The following is a 20731-nucleotide window of genomic DNA, read 5'->3' as shown; positions in this document are numbered from 1 at the left end:
TTTGGTAGCAAAAACAGGAAGGCAGATTACTATTTAAATGGCATCGTTGGGAAAAGGGGAAGTACAACGGGATCTGGGGGTCCTTGTACGTCAGTCTATGAAAGTAAGCATGCAGGTACAGCAGGCAGTGAAGAAAGCGAATAGCATGTTGGCCTTTATAAAACGAGGAATTGAATATAGGAGCAAAGAGGTCCTACAGTTGTACAGAGCCCTAGTGAGCATACCTGGAGTATTGTGTGCAGTTTTGGTCTCCTAATTTGAGGAAGGATATTCTTGCTATTGAGGGAGTGCAGCGTAGGTTTACAAGGTTAATTCCCAGGATGGCGGGACTGTCATATGCTGAGAGAATGGAGCGGCTGGGCTTGTACGCTGTAGTTTAGAAGGATGAGAGTGGTTCTTATTGAAACATATAAGATTGTTAAGGGATTGGACACGGTTGAGGCAGGAAACATGTTTCCGATGTTGGGGGAGTCCAGAACCAGGGGCCACAGTTTAAGAATAAGGATTAAGCCATTTAGAACGGAGACGAGGAAACACTTTTTCTCACAGAGAGTGGTGAGTCTGTGGAATTCTCTACCTCAGAGGGCGGTGGAGGCAAGTTCTCTGGATGCTTTTAAGAGAGAGCTAGATAGGGCTCTTAAAAATAGCGGAGTCAGGGGATATGGGGAGAAGGCAGGAACGGTGTACTGATTGGGGATGATCAACAATGATCACATTGGCTCGAAGGGCCAAATGGCCTACTCCTGCACCTATTGCCTATTTTACGAACTTTGCTTAAAAATGCAGCACTGCCGTAATTCTCACCTGAAAGTCATTTTATCAGAAACGTTGCATTGTGAGGAGTTGCAGTAGCCATAGCCCTCTCCTGAAAGTAATTCCTTAGCCTTGGCCACCACACGTTAAATCATTACCGAGCTGAACTCCTTTGCCACCTTTCTCAATGATCTCATCCCTTTTGTAATCAGTGAGCCTTGTGTATTAGAGATAATCCCTTGCAGATGACAGGCATGCACTGAGATGTCCTTGGGATTGGAAGAGCTGTGGCATAGGAGGAATTTGGCTCGTATCCAAACCAGATTGCCCCACAGTATTGAGTAAAAATAAAAATTGTCAACATTTCTTTCTTTTTCATAATCTTTCCCCAGGGTCTAATATTGGCCTCGGCTGTCAAATAGCAACAGTGGGTCACTTAGTCATCGCCAATAAAATGGCTTGTTATGAGGGAAAAACGTCCCATAGGAATGCATCTCTACTTAAAAATGGGATTCAATGGGAACTTTATTCTGGAAAATCACTATATGTAGTTTTCTAGAAATGTAACCCTCCATAAGACAGGTCACCTCTACTGCATTTTGTAAATGATACGCTGTAACGTCTGTGCTAGGGGTGATGGGAATGAGTGTATAGGATGATTGATGGAGTACGAATGAAGCAGACTGCTTGATGGTGTGAATGTTGTTGCATCTGCACTCCACCAGCTGAGTGGACAATATAGTGCGTAAGATGCGAGTTCGACATTGATAAATTGTGATGGTCACTTTAACCAAAATATAATTGAAACTAATTTATCCTTTGGTTGGGGTGAGTGGAAACTAAGATTATTCCTCAGCACACAGTTCCAGATGTAGATGGGAATGTTAATATTGTTCTAGCTCAGTCATGATGAATAATGGCAGTCTCAATGGAGAAATTACATCCTAAACAGAAAGACCTGCCAGCTAATCCTACGAAACCAGTAACTAGATTAGAGAGTCTGCAATGAGTATGCAGTGCTAAATCAGATTACGTTTTCTCAGGGATGAGGTGTCCATTTTTAACATCAATGAGCAAGCAACAGAAAATGTCAAAGTCTAATTTTTAGTTTAGAGATACAGCATGGAAACAGGCCCTTCGGCCCACTGAGTCTACACACACCAGGGTCAATTTAACCAAGCCAATTAGCCTACAAACCTGTATGTCTTTGGAGTGTGGGAGGAAACTGGAGCACCCAGAGAAAACCCATGCATGCAACGGGGAGAACATAAACTGCGTAGACAGCACCCATGGTCAGTATTTAATTTGTAGTTCATTGCTAAATTGAACAGCAAGATCCTGCAAACCAGAATGAATTGTTTCATGTGTTAATTGAGGAAGGAGTAAAAACCAATCGTCTGTTCAAGTAGTCCCACAGAATGTAAAGCTAATGTTTTCTGCTTCCAGGCTGGTTAGTTTGTGATCCTCATTTTAATGAGTGGACTGAAAATAATAGCACCATGTAATCAGAGGTAGGAAAATTCAGCCTCAGCGTCCAGTTAAACCAAATTGTGTTAAATGTTCTATTCTCATGCACCATAAGAAATGTGGCACTATTTCATAACACTGATGAAATCCTTATTTGTGCATTTAGTATAACAATAGTGGGGTCCAATTTTTCATAATGTGTAAATTGAAATAAAAAGGCAGGCTGGAATTTATACTTGTCCTTAATGACTTAATCATCTGAAAAATGTTAAAGACAATTAAAATGCACAAAAATTACACAGTTCAGAATGTGTTTATTGCATGCACACAATTTCACTTGGCCTGGTCTCCAAAGCCTTAAATCCCCACCATCACTGCCATCGTTTAAAAAAAATTACAAATTGACCTTAGAATCTTTACAAGAAACATTTTAAACTGTAGCCAGCCAGACATAAATGAAATGGCAGACTAGAGCAAGTTCTACTAAAGGAACTGCAAGTATGTAGCCTAATGTTCATCTTCTCATGACAACTTACATTTTGTTAGAAAGCAATGTTGGCATTTAATTTACTATAAAAGAAGATACTACGCCGTCTCTTTTGGTATCTCACTGCTTGCATCTATGGGCTCACTTTAAAAATAAAATGGTGGCAAACAGTGACCTGCACTGAACAGGATAAAATGTTAATGCATTTCCATGTTTTTGTAATATGCCATATGCTGTTAATATTCCATAATGCAGTAATGAGCAATTTTGTTTTAATTTGGTTTTAAATCTTGAATTTTTGTCCCAAAGATTAATGCAGTTTTATAAATTACTACCACAATGATATATTTTGCAGATTATGGTTATAAATTTATGTTCATAAGGCACATTGTTTTATTGCTCTTTTACATTAAAATGAAGCACAAGATCTTATTGGTCTGGCATAATTATAAAATATTGCCAATTTCAAATTGCCCTTAAAATTTGACAATACTACAATAATGGGTAGTATAATTGTATTAACATTGTTATGAAGCAGTAATGCAGCTTTATCAAAAGTTAATTGGTTTATTATAATAATGGAAAGTTTACCAGTAAATTCGGACAAGTTTTGAAGTGCAGGTATTTGAAATTTTAATCCAATGATATTGGTCTTTTATGACCATCGTCATAATTGAAATGCTTAACAAACATTTGTTTAATTATTCAATCTTTTTAGTGCATTTTAATGGCGAACCCGTGCAGCCACAGGTGGAACTAAATTAGCACACAATATCCATAAAATGGAAGGGCCACTTGGAGAAATCTACCAAACATCGTGGAACGGTAGTGGGACAAACTGGTAGAACAGGATAATTCCCTGAAATATGTTACTAGTCCGGTTAAGATCATTGACAATATCACAATATGACAACTGGCTACAAATAACTCCCCAGACATCCATATTTGACAAATTGGCAATATAAATCCATTGAAAATGTGATCAAATAAGGATATTTATAAATATACTTGAGAGAACAAAGAAAAAGACAAAATGGACACGTATATAACCAGTGATTTTTAAATTCCAGCATCACAAATCTACATTCTGGAAGAACAGGAATTTTGCAATATATAAAAAGGAATCCCATGAGTTACCAGATCAATGTATTTCATCACCTCCATGAAAAATTACCCAATGTTCTATACAGAGAAGATTATTTTAAACAGTTAGAATTGCAAAGCGATAAATTAAAATACATGACTTAATATTTCATTCCACACACCAAACTGCATACAATATTTTCATTTTTCTTCAAAAAACCCACAATGGCCTTTCGTGCTTCAAGAGAACATCACTTTCCAATTTTAGAAGTGTTCACCTGGAATCTGGACATCCAATAGGGCAAGACGAACTGTCACTAGTTATTTGATTTTCTAAATTTGCTTCTAAAGAAAGGAAAAATATTGTGAAAGTTTTGAACAAAATCTTTTTTTTTTTTAAGCTATTGAATTTACATATTCAAAAAACAAATCTATTGCAGCTTTGAAATGATGAGGGGGAGGAGTATTTATTTGTGCAAATTACGTGTGCGTGCGTGTGTGTATCTATATAACAAAGTCTTGTCCTGTGTGTGTGTGTGTGTGTTCCCATAATGTGTCAATCTGCTTTTCCTATCTTCTTCCAAACGCTAGGCCACAGCCTTCCCATTTTCACATATCCTACTCACCCCCCCCCCCCCCTCTCTCTGCCCCCCCCCCCTCCCTATCTCACCCCCTCTGCCACCCCCCCTCTCTCTGCCCCCCCCCCCACCCCCCCCCCCCCCCCCCCCCCCCTCTCTCTCTGCCCCCCCTCCCTATCACCTCTCCCTTTCTACCCCCCTCCCTCTCTAGGGATTGAAGAGGGAGGGTGAAGAATAGGAGGGAGTGCTGGGGGATGAGGAGAAATGCGCCTGCGCATTTGGAGGCTATGCGTGAGTGGTGCAATATTGCGTTGGGGGAACGGGTGAGAGGTGGAATCTTGACCCAATAGATCTGCACTTGGTCTCGCACACACACACTCTTGACCCTTCTCAGATATATCATATGTATCTATTTTTTTTTCCAGGATTTTGCTGCAGCAAGAATGCACAATGGCCTGGTGCTGCCAATCCACAATAACCCATTTTATTGTATCTTGTACTAAAATTACCCTTAGCAGAACTGTGGGGAGAGCACAACGAGCATTGAACCATTACAATTTTACATTGCAAGCATTTGATGAAATGGCCCCTTTGCAGTGGCGAGGTAGCAGACTTCCAATGCCAACTGGAATAGAAGATCGATTGGAAGCTAGAGGACGAGTTGTGGGGCAAATTCTCTTAATAAAGAACATTGAGCCGGTGGATAATTTAGCATATTAAACATTTATATTTACTTTTTATGATTTTGTTTACACCTTAACTTCTGTTCAAAAAGGCTCCACTGTAGAGTAGTGAATGGCATCATCCTTTCTTTCAATCTTCGTAGCAAATATGCTTCATGTTGTTGCTTTCCACAGAGCATGAAATCCCTGTTTGTTTGTCAATGAGGTATAATCACAGTACCAATCCCTCTCCCACTACGCCCCGCTTCCCCTCTACCCCCTTCCCCCTCCTCTCTGCCCTACGCGGGAAATTGATGAGGGTAAAGCAGTGGATGTTGTATATATGGACTTCAGTAAGGCCTTTGACAAGGTTCCTCATGGAAGGTTGGTTAAGAAGGTTCAATGGTTGGATATTAATGGTGGAGTAGCAAGATGGATTCAACAGTGGCTGAATGGGAGATGCCAGAGAGTAATGGTGGATGGCTGTTTGTCAGGTTGGAGGCCAGTGATTAGTGGGGTGCCACAGGGATCTGTGTTGGGTCCACTGTTGTTTGTCATGCACATCAATGATCTGGATGATGGTGTGGTAAATTGGATTAGTAAGTATGCAGATGATACTAAGATAGGTGGTGTTGTGGATAATGAAGTAGATTTTCTAAGTCTACAGAGAGATTTAGGCCATTTGGAAGAGTGGGCTGAAAGATGGCAGATGGAGTTTAATGCTGATAAGTGTGAGGTGCTACATCTTGACAGGACAAATCAAAATAGGACGTACATGGTAAATGGTAGTGAATTGAGGAATGCAGTTGAACAGAGGGATCTAGGAATAACTGCACAGTTCCCTGAAGGTGGAATCTCATGTAGATAGGGTGGTAAAGAAAGCTTTTGGTGTGCTGGCCTTTATAAATCAGAGCATTGAGTGTAGAAGTTGGGATGTAATGTTAAAATTGTACAAGGCATTGGTGAGGCCAATTCTGGAGTATGGTGTACAATTTTGGTCGCCTAATTATAGGAAGGATGTCAACAAAATAGAGAGAACACAGAGGAGATTTACTAGAATGTTACCCGGGTTTCAGCAACTAAGTTACAGAGAAAGGTTGAACAAGTTAGGTCTTTATTCTTTGGAGCGCAGAAGGTTAAGGGGGGGACTTGATAGAGGTCTTTAAAATGATGAGAGGGATAGACACAGTTGACATGGATAAGCTTTTCCCACTGAGAGTAGGGAAAATTCAAACAAGAGGACATGACTTGAGAATTAAGGGACAGAAGTTTAGGGGTAACATGAGGGGGAACTTCTTTACTAGAGTGGTAGCTGTGTGGAATGAACTTCCAGTGGTGGTGGAGGCAGGTTCAATTTTATCATTTAAAAATAAATTGGATAGTTATATGGACGGGAAAGGAATGGAGGGTATGGTCTGAGTGCAGGTAGATGGGACTAGGGGAGAATAAGTGTTCGGCACGGACTAGAAGGGCCGAGATGGCCTGTTTCCGTGCTGTAATTGTTATATGGTTATATGGTATGGTTACCATTCTTCTGATAGGGAAGAGGAGCTACCAAAGCTTTCTGTTAAGACACAAAATGCTGGAGTAACTCAGCGGGACAGGCAGCATCTCTGGAGAGAAGGAATGGGTAACTTCTTCAGACTGGCTGATACATCACCCATTCCTTCTCCCCAGAGATGCTGCCTGTAATGCTGAGTTACCCCAACATTTTGTGTCTATCTTCAGTGTAAACCAGCATCTGCAGTTCCTTCCTACACAAACTTTCTTTGCTCACTTGCTGGAAGTGCACGTGGATGTCAAGCAGTTAGCTTATACTCTACAAGTTACCATTTCTCATCATTATATGTAAAGGTAAAACATGAACCAGTTAACAAGATTAAAATATCTGATCAAATAAATTCCTGGAGGATTTCGAACAGGAATTTGCAGCTCGTTGGGATTTTAAGGATGGATGCTCTTATTGATGGTCTTTAGATCTTTAAAATTAAATCTAGATATCAACATATTGCAAATGGAATATTACAAAATAGTTCCTGGAGAAATCTGTTACACAGAACACGTGCTGTACAAGATCATGCCCATAGCTGTGATAGAAGTCTTAAAAAGCATGCCCTCTTCTGAAATAATGTGCTTGAATATCTCTACCTCAAAGTACATTTTGAAGTTCTCTCTCCAATGGTTCTGTCAAACCCTCTCACTATTCCCCCTCGCTGCCTGATATGCACCTATTTCTCCCACTATCCTAGCCCCTTCCAGCTATATGCCTCTCTCCTTTACATTTAATTCCTCTTCTCTCCTTACCTGACTGTTTTGTCTCCTTTTTCTCGAGATCATTGCAAAAAAGAGGGGCCATCAAACTAAAATTTGCTAAGAACACATTGTCGTGCACTGTCTGTCCTCCAGACACTGCAAATGACTAGAAGATGAGCAACCGGCTGACAACTTTGTGAATCTCAGGTATATATATAATAGTGCCACATGCTATTGCGTTCATGTCAAACGCTACCAGTATGCCACAATCTCCAATTCCCCAGCAGCTTCACATGCTTTTAGTTTTATGTCATTTATGCCTACTTGAAGATTAATTTTATTATACTCAGAAACTTTGAATAAATTTACATACCAATTAAGGCTACAGCTTCGTCCTCTTCCGTTAGTCTATCATCATGCTGTAACGACTCAAAGGTTGGAGAGTCAGGGAGCATGCTTGCTTCAGCTCCATCTTGTAGAGGAACATTTGCATTGCCAACTGGGATATTGTCAGGTACCGACTCTGGGATAACTACTTCAACATTTTCACATGTATCCATCTGTCACAGGTATAAATAATGTAGTCAGCAACAAAAGATAATTAAAAATTAAAAAAAACTCTCCTAATCACATCTTCGACTAAATGAGATCAAAATGTTGATCCAAGAGATTGGTTTTAATGAAGATCAAAAAGAGAAATATGGACAGACAGAGGTGTTAAAAAGGAAATTCGGAGAAAATCAAGATTAGTATCCAGCTGTGCTGACAAATCAGTTTCAGCCATTGACCAGGTGGTGACTTGATCTCTGCTGGCCGTGGATGAACGACGGAGGACCCACCCGCTGTGGACCGAGGACTCGCTCACCACGGTCAGAGGACCGAAGATCGCCCTCTTTGGACTGACGACAGAGAACCCACCAGTTGGCCCGGCTCACCCAAATCGAACTACAAAATCGGCCCCGAGCCACTGGCGTCGCTGGGGCCAGCACTGCTGCGACCGAGGAAGAACCTGAGAGCGAGGTAGACATCTAGAGCGAAGGGAGACCCGGTGGGGGAGGGCCACCGAGAACAAAGGGGACCCGGCGGGTAGCTGCCGAGAACGAGGACCCAGCAAGAGGGGGGGCCAGCTGCTGCCATGTGTGGCAGCAGGCAGTAGATAGGAATGTTCGGGAAACTTTTGTAACTGTTGGCGCCAGACACATGGCGACACTTGTGTGCTAACTACGGGAAGTCTGCTGTACAATTTTACATGGTCGTATGCGGAACTAAGCATTTCACTGTACCTAGTGGAAAAAGTGTCATTGCTTTCACAGGAGATGGAGCTTTGTTCTGAAGTGCAACACTAGAATGCTTAAATGGTGCGTAGATAAATGCACTCCGCTCTCTGAAGTGACGTTTAAATCAATTATGCCGACTCAAAGATAAGAATCCTAAAGCTAATTTAAAAATATTGATTTTGGTATTTGTAATTTTGCATCAACTGAATAATTAAAGGGCTTGTCCCACTTTCACGACCTCTGCCGAGTTTGCCCTTGACTCATACTCGCAGCATGGTCGTAGGTAGGTCGTGATGCTAGTCGTAGGTACTCATGGCATCAAGTACGTCGGGGCGTTTTTCTAGCCTGATGAAAAACGTCCACGAGTAAAAAAGGTTGTGAAAGTGGAACAGGCCCTTTATGGCTCTATCCAATTGTTTTTCCATTACTTACCATAAAAGCCAAGTGCTTTAATGACATCGAGTTTGCACATTGGACAGGTATGATGCTCAAGAAGCCATGGATCAATGCACACTCTATGGAATACATGCCTAAAGGATAGGTACAAAATCATAAACTAATTGCAATAGATGCTAAAACTGAATTCCTACCCCAGCTTATTTACTTATTTTGTAGCAACAAATATTCCAAAATTCTAGCACTTTTCTATAGTTTTAAAACAATTGTTATTTTTATACATGTCCTTTCAGGCTAAAGTATTCACGATTTACAGCATAATACCAAAGATTCATACTTGCACGGGAGAATTCGTACAACATCTCGGGATCTGTACACTTCAATGCACACAGCACAGCCTTCAATGTCCAAATCAATTTCCTAACAAGCATTAAAGGGTAAATTAGATAAAGGCATAATCTCCATTTGACAATTTTTAATCAAATTTTAAAAAAAGCCAGCAATTTAAAATTCATACAGTAAATGTTGAAAATACTCAGATTAGACCTGAGATGCATGAGGTGCGAAGAGAAACAGAGTTAATGTTTAAGGTCGAGAACTTCATCAGGTTTATGCAATACTGGGATTGTTCAAGGTCATACTTTGAGAAATAGGAGCCAAGATACAGTGCCCTCCATAATGCTTGGGACAAAAGACACATCATTTATTTATTTGCCTCTACTCCACAATTTGAGATTTGCATTAGAAAAAAGTCACATGTGGTTAAAGTGCACATTGTCAGATTTTAATAAAGACCATTTCTATACATTTTGGTTTCACCATGTTGAAATCACAGCCGTGTTTATACATACTCCCCCCATTTCAGGGCATCATAATATTTGGGACACATTAATGTCATGTAAATGAAAGTAGTCATGTTTAGTATTTTGTTGCATATCCTTTGCATGTAATGACTGCTTGAATTCATGGACATCATGGTCTTCTCTGATGCTCTGCCAGGCCTGTATTGCAGTCATCTTTAGCTTTTTGGGGGGGCTAGTCCCCTTCAGTTTTCTCTTCAGCATATAAAAGGCATGCTCAATTGGGTTCAGATCGGGTGATTAACTTGGCCACTCAAGAATTGACCATTTTTTAGCTTTGAAAAACTCATTTGTTGCTTTAACAGTATGTTTGGGAATCATTGTCTTGCTGTAGAATGAACTGCCGGCCAATGAGTTTTAAGGCATTAGTTTGAACTTGATGTGATGTGTCTATACACTTCAGAATTCATTATGCTACTACCATCAGCAGTTGTATCATCAATGAAGATAAGTGAGCCAGTACCTTCAGCAGCCATACATGTCCAGGCCATAACACCCCCACCACCGTGTTTCACAGATGAGGTGGTATGCTTTGGATCTTGGGCAGTTCCTTCTCTCCTCCATACTTTGCTCTTGCCATCACTCTGATATATTAATCTTCATCTCATCTGTCCACAAGACCTTTTTCCAGAACTGTGATTGCTCTTTTAAGTACTTCTTGGCAAACTGTAATCTGGCCATCATATTTTTACGGCTAACCAGTGGTTTGCATCTTGCAGTGTAGCCTCTGTATTTCTGTTCATGAAATCTTCTGCGGGCAGTGGTCATTGACAAATCCACACCTGACCCCTGGAGAGTGTTTCTGATCTGTTGGACAGGTGTTTGAGGATTTTTCTTTATTATAGAGAGAATTCTTCTGTCATCAGCTGTGGGGGGTTTCCTTGGCCTGCCAGTCCCTTTGTGATTAGTAAGCTCACCAGTACTCTCTTTCTTCTCAATGATGTTCCAAACAGTTGATTTTGGTCAGCCTAAGGTTTGGCTGATGTCTCTAACAATTCTATTCTCGTTTCTCACTCATAATGGCTACTTTGACTTTCATCGTCACAACTTTTGTCCTCATGTTGATAAACAGCAATAAAAGTTTCCAAAGGTGATGGAAAGACTGGAGGACAGACTTGGTGCTGAGAGCTCTCTTTTACCTGCATTAAGGAGGTAATTAAACACACCTGAGCAATTAAAAACACATGTGAAGCCATGTGTGCCAAACATTATGGTGCCCTAAAATGGGGGGGGGGGGGGGGGACTATGTATAAACACTGCTGTAATTTCTACATGGTGAAACCAAAATGTACGAAAATACCCTTTAATAAAATCTGACAATGTGTACTTTAACCACATGTGATTTTTTTTTTAAAATCACAAATCCCAAATGTGGATACAGAGGCAAATAAATAAATGCTGGGTCTTTGTCCCAAACATTATGGAGGGCATTGGAAATCATTCAGGGACTCTTGTAGCAAATTCAAAATTGGAAGAAACTAATGTTGGCTATTCTTTGGCTGCAACTCAATACATACAAATAGTGAACAATAGATGAGCCTTTAGAGACAAATGAGTATGGAAGAAACAGACAGGTCAATAAGTATAGAAGAATAGTTTGTCACAGCCAGTTTCAAAGAAAGTAAAGCAAATTTAAAATGGGCAGTTTCAGCACTGCTGCTGGGTGGTAACTGGATTAAATGGATTTAAACACACCTTTGAGGAAAGGACACACATGCTATGGGGGGCATCAACATGCTCAAGGCACAGAGATGGAGCAATGATCACAAGGTTAAGGATGTTTTGGTTCTTACGTTAAAGAACCAAAACATCCTTAACCTTGCAATAGCAACAAATCTGAAAGGATCAAGGTGAGAAGAATAGTACAATTTAAAATACAAACCTACATTTGCCCAAGAACAAAAGTTGGGCGATATTAATCTGCTCAAAATATATTCAAATAATCAGGTGATAGATGTTGTGGACAAGCTAGCATGGAACATTTGGCCCAGTGTCGAAGAAATGGAAGTGGAAGTTGCAGCTGAATGGATAGTTTTGGCCTTGGTGAAACAATAACCGCTCCTTTCACCAATTGCTGGAAAAAGGACAGAGTGCTGGAGTAACTCAGCGGGTAAGAGCATCTCTGGAGAACATGGATTGGCGATGTTTTAGATTGGAACCGTTCTTCATCAGTCTGAGGAAAGGTCCCCATTACTTATCCATGTCCCTCAGAGAGGCTGCTCGGCCCACTGAGTTAGTCCAGCACTGTGTATTTTTTTGTAAACCACCATCTGCAGTTCCTTGTCTACCAATTGTTGGAAGATGGCTGGTGATAGTGAAGAAAAACCATCTTTGCATTTATATAAAATTTTAAAATAATGGCCAGCTTTAGTAATAGAGAGCAGGATTCAATAAGATGTCAAACCTATCTCCCTTAAACTGAAGGCAAGACGTGTGCCATGGGGAATTACTGAAAGAAAGTTTTATGGGAGAGAAAGCAATCAATTATTTCAGACAACCTTGAATTTAGTTTATCAGAACGTAGAAACGTCATAATGAATAATAATGTTCTGGGTTGAAGCCATTGCTTTGCAATAAAACACACCACTACTCTCAATAAGATGTTAGACTGAATCATAGAGATATAACCTCCATATCTCAAAGTAATAATATCAACTAAAATAAATTACATGCGACCACAGCAGAGAAGGGGATTATTCACAACCCGTGATAGAGACATAGCTAAAACAAAGAAAACATTAAAATACAGTACAGGAAATAAAATGTTTAAAATACCTTAATGTTTCAATATAATCAGATTAATATACTGAGATTGATAAAAGACTTATTTTAGCAGAACCCTTGGCTGCTTACAGATTGTGAGGTGCTGCTCAAACTCCCCAACATGCCTTACCCTATCTCCATGCCTGACAGTGTGAAGCTGAAGTTTGTCGATAGCCTTCTTGGTTTCTTTCCTGTTATTCTTGTTTTTTTTGTTCTGTGGCAAATGATTAAAATTGATTTAAAAAAAAATGTTGTTACCTTCAGTAATGATTACTGGACAAATGATCATATTTCTTTAATCACATTAACCAGTTTGTACCCAAATTACATTTCAAGTAATTGTAAAGTCCAAATAGTTTAGAGATACAGCATGAAAACAGGCCCCTATGGCCTACAGATTCTATGAAGACCACTGATCGATCACCCATTCACACTAGTTCTATGCTATTTCACTTTTTCCTAAAGGCACTAGTGGCAAATTCCAGAGGACAATTAACTTACCAACCCATACATTTTTGGGATGTGGGAGGAAACTTTAGCACCAAGAAGAAACCTACGCAGTCACCAGGAAACTCCACACAGGCAACATCCGAGATCAGGATCAAACCTGGGTCTCTCGTGCTGTGAGGCAGCAGCACTACCAATTGCGCCACTGTACCGCCCGATTTTAGTTCCCAACTGACAGGTTTACATTTCTCAGCATTCTCCAGCTGAGGCTCTTGCTGGTTTTAATGACCATTATGTCGACTTAGATTAGATTTTTTTTTACAACAGGAGATATGCAGTCAGACAATTTTTAATTTGTGATACTGCACCAAAACCCCACTATGTTAATTGTGCTAGCTTTACACAGCTTTGATTAGAAATAGTTATGTCTATTTTGTGGGTTTATTGAAAAAAGACAAGAGCCACATCAACAAAATGTAACAGAAAGTGCCATCTTTCATATTCGTGGCCTAGGTCACACCTGAAACAGATGCTGGGCACCAGACGTGCAAAGGAAGTCCATCTAATGTCTTTATCAGGACCACTTCACATGCATACTGTGCTCTGAATGCAGCTGGCACTAGGATAACCAAGTCCAGGATTTGGCGAATCAATAGAGGCAATGGAAACGACAACATAAATGAATTCAGAGCAGTTACGCAATGATTATTATCATGCATTTAATGTGTTTTGCAGCCAGCGACTGGGGACATGTTTAATCCAAATGGTGTCCAGCGGACACAAAACAATTTTCTGTTTTGTGTTTAATCGGAAGGTTGACACTCTCCAATTTCACCCCACTTCTTCCCAACACCTTTCTGTTTGCATGAATAGAATAGTCAATCAGGAAGTCAACATTTGTTTGCCAATCGATCCATGAGCATACAGGGTTGAACTCTCAAGTGTCAATTCTGAATTGCTGCTTAAGTTTCACCAGGGGTATATTTTGTGTTATTGTTCCTCCCTTGTTCATCTCCATGGTGAGATACTATCACAGAAATAAAAACATAGCATTGGTCAGCAGGTCAAGCAGCATCTGGAGAGAGAGATAACAAGACACAAAGTGCCAGAGTAACTAAGTGGGTCAGGGCAGCTTGTCTGGAGAACATAGATAGGCAACGTTTTCGGGTCAGGACCCTTCTTCAGACTGATTGTCACAAAATAGGTCGGGACCATACCTGAAACGTTGCCAATCTATGTTCTCCAGAGATGCTGCCTGACTCGCTGAGTTACTCCAGCACTTTTTGTCCATTTTTGTAAACCAACATATGCAGTTCTTTATTTCTACATTCTGCACAGAGATAGAGGGTTAACTTTTCTGGTCCATCATCTTTCATAACAAATAGGTAATATTAGAAATCAAAACAATTTTTCACACAGTTTCTCCCCAAAGATGCTGCTGATCTACTCAGTATCCCTAACATTTTCTATTTTTATTCTAGATTTCCAGTGTCTGCAGTACTTTGTTTCTGGATTATAATTTTGCAGATACCAGTTATCTTATTCAATGACCACAGTGTTGATCGGACATTTGATATTTTTTGCAAATTTATCTGTTAATTAAATCTGGAATAACTCTATTTAAACATAGTTTACTTGCTTCAAATATCAAAATTCCTCCTGAATCACACCAGATAGGATAACATCTCAGGGCATTCAACATTTTAGTGTTAGCTATACACCAAAATGCTCAATATTTTAAAAAAAAAAGTTGAGAATTGGCTCTTCCTGCCAAACCCTCTCAAAAAAGAAAGTATATTCATATTTTATTGCTGTGTTTGCATGTAGGAAGTAGATTTAAAGAAAGCCACGCTATCGCTCAAACTGCCCCAGAAATTGTTTTTTGTCAAGCACCACATTTTCGCAGCATTTGGTACTGACACAGACCTGATAGTAATTCATTCACATGCCTTGATTTAGAAGATCAAATAAAGGACCAACATTTCATTTAGAATCATCAGCAATCGACTTAATATCATGATGAAGACAAAATGTTTAATTCCTTTCACATTTCTTCAGATAATGATGCAGTCATGCCCATGTGGAACAAGACCTAGACAACATTCAGGTCGAGGTTGGTAAGTGGCAAGTTGCATTCCTGAATCACAATGCACATTTCCAATAGAAACGAAAAGTCCCCTCTCTCCTCGCTATTCAATAGTTTTACCATCCAATTCCACACTTTAAACTGTGGGGTCACATTTGATTGAAAACGTAAGTAAACAAACATCGTAAATGCTGTAGGTACAAAAACATGTATGTGGCTGTATAACCTGCAGGGACTGTTTCACTTCCTGAGTGCCAAAACCTTTTCTTTGTAGAGGACATGTTGAACCATTCTACATAATCTAGGTAAGTTCAACTCCAACTCTCAGTAAATTAACAAAGAAAAGTGTAAACATTCAGTTAAATGGCACCCAATCCTCTGCCTGAATATTCAACCCCTCTATATCACAATGCAATGTAGCTTCAATGTGTACCATCTACAAAAAGCAGATAACACACCAGGTTTCTTTAACATCAATAAAAATAAAAATCTGAAAACGCATAGTAATCACCAGGAGTGCCACTAACCCGAGTTATGCTTTACTAAAACACATATTTTCATAAGTTCTCGGAGCAGAATTAGGCCAGTCGGTCCATCAAGTCTACTCCGCCGTTCAATCATGGCTGATCTACCTATCCCTCTCAACCCCTTCGTCCCATAACTCCTGATACCCAAATGAAACCAAAGTGGAATATTTTTGTGAATTAAAAAGGAATTTTAAAGCACTTTTAGTTATAAGCCATAAATACTTTACCTGGCTTGAAAACGGCGATCCCGCATATAGAAATCTCTGAATATAGTAGAAGATGAGCCATGCTAAGGAGATGATCATCATTGTTATGAAAGCGATAATAACAAAAACAACTGACTGGGAACTCATCCACTCCTCCACATGGCGGGAACCAACAGTTATGGACATTATCACTGGGATACCTCGACGCACTAATTCCAGTATTTCCAAACCCTTTGTGTTGCCAATCATGATAGCAACAACATTTCTAGTTCCTGAAAACAAAGAAAACAGAATAAATGGTGAGGCAGGGACTATCCAAATATAAGACGAGACTAGGATAAAAGATACTGACTCAACACAAAAGAATCGTAGATGAAAACAGAAAAAAACGTTAACAACAATATACCTGCTTTTCATCAAAGCTAATGCGTTTGCTAATGTGCCAAACTTCTGAACAAATAACATGGCAAAATAAAGGGCTGTGGCTTGGAGGTGGGATACTTCCCGTCATAAATAACAGGAACTGCTCACTACATATCCGCCAGCTATGACTGTGGACATCCACCATGTAGCATGGAACAACTACTTTGCAGGAAATTAGTGAGCATGTAGCAGAAATGTAACAATGTTCTTAAAATTAAAAAGAACAGCTGTGGAAGTGTAATTATCTGCTTTGTGAGTGAATTTTATGCCCAATCTTCCCCTTCTTTACATCTGGCAGAGGCACCCAAAGATTTTAATGTCAACTTAGAGCACTCAGAGATAAGCCGCCTAAAAGGCACCACTATGAGCACCAAGGAGAGACAGCAAATGTGAAGTGGCAACTAGTGTGTCTCTGTATGTCATCTTTAAGTCCAAGATTGCACAATAGTGCTGCAAGACGTACAATAAAATACTCAACATATACCACGATAAAACAATGCATAGGTCCATTTATTTCCCAATATATCACCTTTTAAAGGTAAATCCCAATATGCAACCTTGTAATAGTCTGGCTGACTTACTGGCACAGTGGCGCAGCTGTTAGACCTGCTGCCTGACAGCGCCAGAAACCCAGATTCAATCCTGGCCTTGGGTGCTTTCTGTATGGGGGTTGCACGTTTTCTCTATGACCACGTGGGTTTCCTCCCACATCCCAAAGATATGTAGATTTGTAGGTTAATTGGCCTCTGTAAATAGCTTGTAGTGTGTAGGGAGTGGATGAGAGAGTGAGAACTAGTGTGATCAATGATAACCATGGGTTTGGGAGCAAATGGACTTGTTTCCATACTGTATTATTCAATCGATCAATAACTCCACAAGTTATCCTTTGAAATACAATGTAATTTATGCACCCAGCTTTTCTATACACAACGTGCCTGCAGAACTTTAAAAATCCTCCCTACTCATTTGACATGGGTAAGATCAGCAAATTAAATCAGCTTTCCAAAGTTGTCAACAGAGGACTGTTGGGAGATGACAAGATTGCAGATAGCTGGCAGCTTGCTGGGTGAATACCTACTCAGTTGTCATGGCATTCCTCTGAGGCAGCAGCAGACAGACTACTGCTTTCCTTTCAGCTAATCCACCACAAAAATAACGGAGCTGAACATTAGTGAAGGTGACAATGGTGTAGTTGAGACACGGAAGGAATGAAAAATCCCTCTGGTAAATTATAATTAAGATTAATAGTAGCAGAGCACAAATGCGCAGCAGTCGTTGAAGCCTGATCCTGCTTAGCTTTCTTGCATCTGTTCTTCTTAAATCAACTGTGGTTTTTTCTTGGCTGAATTTTTGTTTCAAAGCATGTGCAAGAGCATGTTTCTCTGGGAGGAGGAGAAAAGGAGGAGCAGGGAATGGGCAGCTTCCCAGCAAAAGACTAATCTTAGTTAAAGGACTGTGGGGTTTGAACAACCTCCAAACCTTAAGGAGACTTTGCACTCTGTTTCCAAGGAGGACAAGGAAAATATATAATTGAATTGGTAGTATATCCAATGTCAGGAACGCTTCCCCTTTATTGTGGATATTAGCTACTAAAGAAAGTTCACTGGAAAGAAAGCTATTCCCAACCATCATCCCAAATTTGGCCTACAACCAGTGACTCTTCTTCCAGGAAGCACCGATTGAAGCTTTTGTGGAAGAAATACTCCATTAATATTATACCTACCTTCAGGTGATTGAGCAGATTCAGGAAAATGCAACATACTTCAAAAAGATAAAGCTGGCTTCTATTCATTTAAAAACTATTTGCACTAAGAGATTATGCAAACTGCAACATTGATTTTATTTCAATTGCACTTTAAGGTATTCACACTGTTAACTAGTCATAGCTCTAAGGGTATCTCCAGAATACATCCAAGTATCTGGTTAATTAATTATATAATAGTAGCACCTCGAACCATCTTGTAGCTGCTTCCAGTACATAAACAATGTGTTTCTTAAAGTCACATAGAACCTATACCATTACTGAATGAAATCTTCCCATTCATGACACTTACATAATTATGCTAGCACCTCTGTGTCCAAAACATTCATGAATAAAGATGGCCTCTAGTGCAATGCTTTCACACTGAAAAAGCAAAGAGCTAAATTTGCTGAAATAGAGTCTGAAGAAGGGTCCCAACCCGAAACGTCACGCATCGATGGTCTCGAGATGCTGCCTGACCCGCTGACTTACCGCAGCAATTTGTGTCCTTTAGCCACAATTTGCTGCTGTTTTCAGGTTACTAGATTTCTCCGTCTCGATCAATCATCCATCTGTTATATTAGCTTGCTTTGATATTTTCCCCCTTTTTTTCTCTTTTTCCGCTCTGGGAATAGGGAGGTTGCACACAATCGTGGTCACGACCCGTGACCCGTACTGCTGCCACGCAACGGCAACTGGAGTACACGTGGTGAACTGCAGCTAATCATTTGCTATGGCTGCCAGCACAGCGGGCACTTCTTCTGGCCCAGCATCCGGATTGGTTGCACGCCTTCTATCCCGTGACCAGGGGTGGGAGGAGGAGGTCGGGTGGTGGGGGGGTTGAAAGAGGTCGGGGTATTGGTGCAGCGCTGTCGGTGACTCTGGGTGGACGGAGGGAGCAGACCGTCCCCAACTCTGCAGCCGCTGACGTTGCCTGGAGCCACGGCCCCGCTCCCGCCAGCCCCGCTTCACCCGACCCGCTCCCCTCAGCACCGCTCCACCTGGCCCCGCTCCCGCCAGCCCCGCTCCATCCGGCCCCGCTCCCGCCAGCCCCGCTCCATCCGGCCCCGCTCCCGCCAGCCCTGCTTTCACCCGACCCGCTCCCCTCAGCACCGCTCCACCTGGCCCCGCTCCCGCCAGCCCCGCTCCATCCGGCCCCGCTCCCGCCAGCCCCGCTCCATCCGGCCCCGCTCCCGCCAGCCCCGCTCCATCCGGCCCCGCTCCCGCCGGCCCCGCTTCACCCGACCCGCTCCCCTCGGCACCGCTCCACCTGGCCCCGCTCCATCCGGCCCGGCCACGCTCCCCAGGCCCTGCTTCACCCGGCACCGTGTATGGGCGCTGCCGACCCACAGCCCGTGACAGTGCGGCCCACAGACGGAGGCAGGGTGGAGGGCGGTGTGGCCGGACAGCGCTGACCCCAGGGGGAGAGTGGGGGCTGTCTCGAGGGATGCGTTCCTTCGGCCGCTTACACATTGGTGCTCGGGTTCAGAGCAAAGATACTGATACCGTCCCGCTTTCAATGACAGTACCCACAAATATTTATAAACACAAAAAATTACAATTTTCGGCGGTTTTTAACAGGTAAGAAGGTACTCGTTCCGTGTTTTAACAGTGTGTGCCGAGGCAGCCATGTCCTCCACATGGATTGAGCTGCTCCATGCGTCACGCCCTTTGACCCAATGGCCTTGCGTGCAACCCCCCTATAGGCTACATGACTAGTCTATTCATCTGGGTACATCCTCCTATTCTTCATTTTACAGATCTCACAGTCTTGCATCTATTTTCTACTCTATAACCGCTCACATTGACTCACTGTTCAGAAAAGCTCATTTACAATTTGTCCCGATGGTCATCCCAGTTTCACCCTAACAGAGAAATCCCATTCCCTCCGCTGCAGATTTACTCCTTCGTCTCTATTCCAGATCTGACAAAGGGACTTTGACCCAAAATCTTAACCATGCTTCTCTTCCCATAGATGCAGGCCGACTGCTGATTTCCTCCGTTTTCTGTTTTAATTTTACACTTCCAGCATCACTATTTTCATGTGTTGATGCCCTTTCCAGTTGATTAATAAGAACATGGATTGAAATTGGAGCCATTTGGTTCCACGTGTTCATTCAGCCATTCTAGAAAGTCATGGGGGGCCCTCGATCTCAATTCCATTAGTTTATCCCATCTCCATTCCCCTCAGTTTCCTCAGTTTGAAGATATTGATGGATTTTTATCCAAACAGTGTCCATCACATCCCTCAGAATCTACTCCATCAAACCGTATAAGAATCTACACATTCTTAGATTCAAGGTCCATCTGTCTCCTCAGATCCTGGTGAACTTCTACCGCTGCACCATCGAGAGCATCCTTAGCAAATGCATCACAGTATGGTATGGCAACTGCTCTGTCTCCGACCGGAAGGCATTGCAGAGGGTGGTGAAAATTGCCCAACGCATCACCGGTTCCTCGCTCCCCTCCATTGAGTCTGTCCAAAGCAAGCGCTGTCTGCGGAGGGCGCTCAGCATCGCCAAGGACTGCTCTCACCCCAACCATGGACTGTTTACCCTCCTACCATCCGGGAGGCGCTACAGGTTTCTCCGTTGCCGAACCAGCAGGTCGAGGAACAGCTTCTTTCCGGCGGCTGTCACTCTACTCAACAACGTACCTCGGTGACTGCCAATCACCACCCCCCCCCCCCCCCCCCCCCCCCCGGACACTTATTATTATTTAT

General features: G+C 41.7%; 1 protein-coding gene across 1 annotated transcript in view; it reads right to left on the bottom strand.

Annotated features, from left to right (window-relative positions):
- Positions 1-2514: 2514 nt before the first annotated feature.
- Positions 2515-20731, bottom strand: part of LOC129698197 (E3 ubiquitin-protein ligase RNF149-like) — a 31251-nt gene continuing 13034 nt past the window's right edge. Inside the window, 6 exon segments of the mRNA XM_055637158.1 lie at positions 2515-4135; positions 7657-7845; positions 8996-9090; positions 9294-9376; positions 12710-12793; positions 15867-16117. Coding sequence (XP_055493133.1) covers positions 4065-4135; positions 7657-7845; positions 8996-9090; positions 9294-9376; positions 12710-12793; positions 15867-16117 — 773 coding nt within the window. The 3' untranslated portion in view covers positions 2515-4064.

The sequence above is a fragment of the Leucoraja erinacea genome, chromosome 6 (genome assembly GCF_028641065.1).
Source record: "Leucoraja erinacea ecotype New England chromosome 6, Leri_hhj_1, whole genome shotgun sequence".
Classification (NCBI taxonomy): domain Eukaryota; kingdom Metazoa; phylum Chordata; class Chondrichthyes; order Rajiformes; family Rajidae; genus Leucoraja; species Leucoraja erinaceus.
This window is presented reverse-complemented; position numbering and strand designations above follow the sequence as displayed.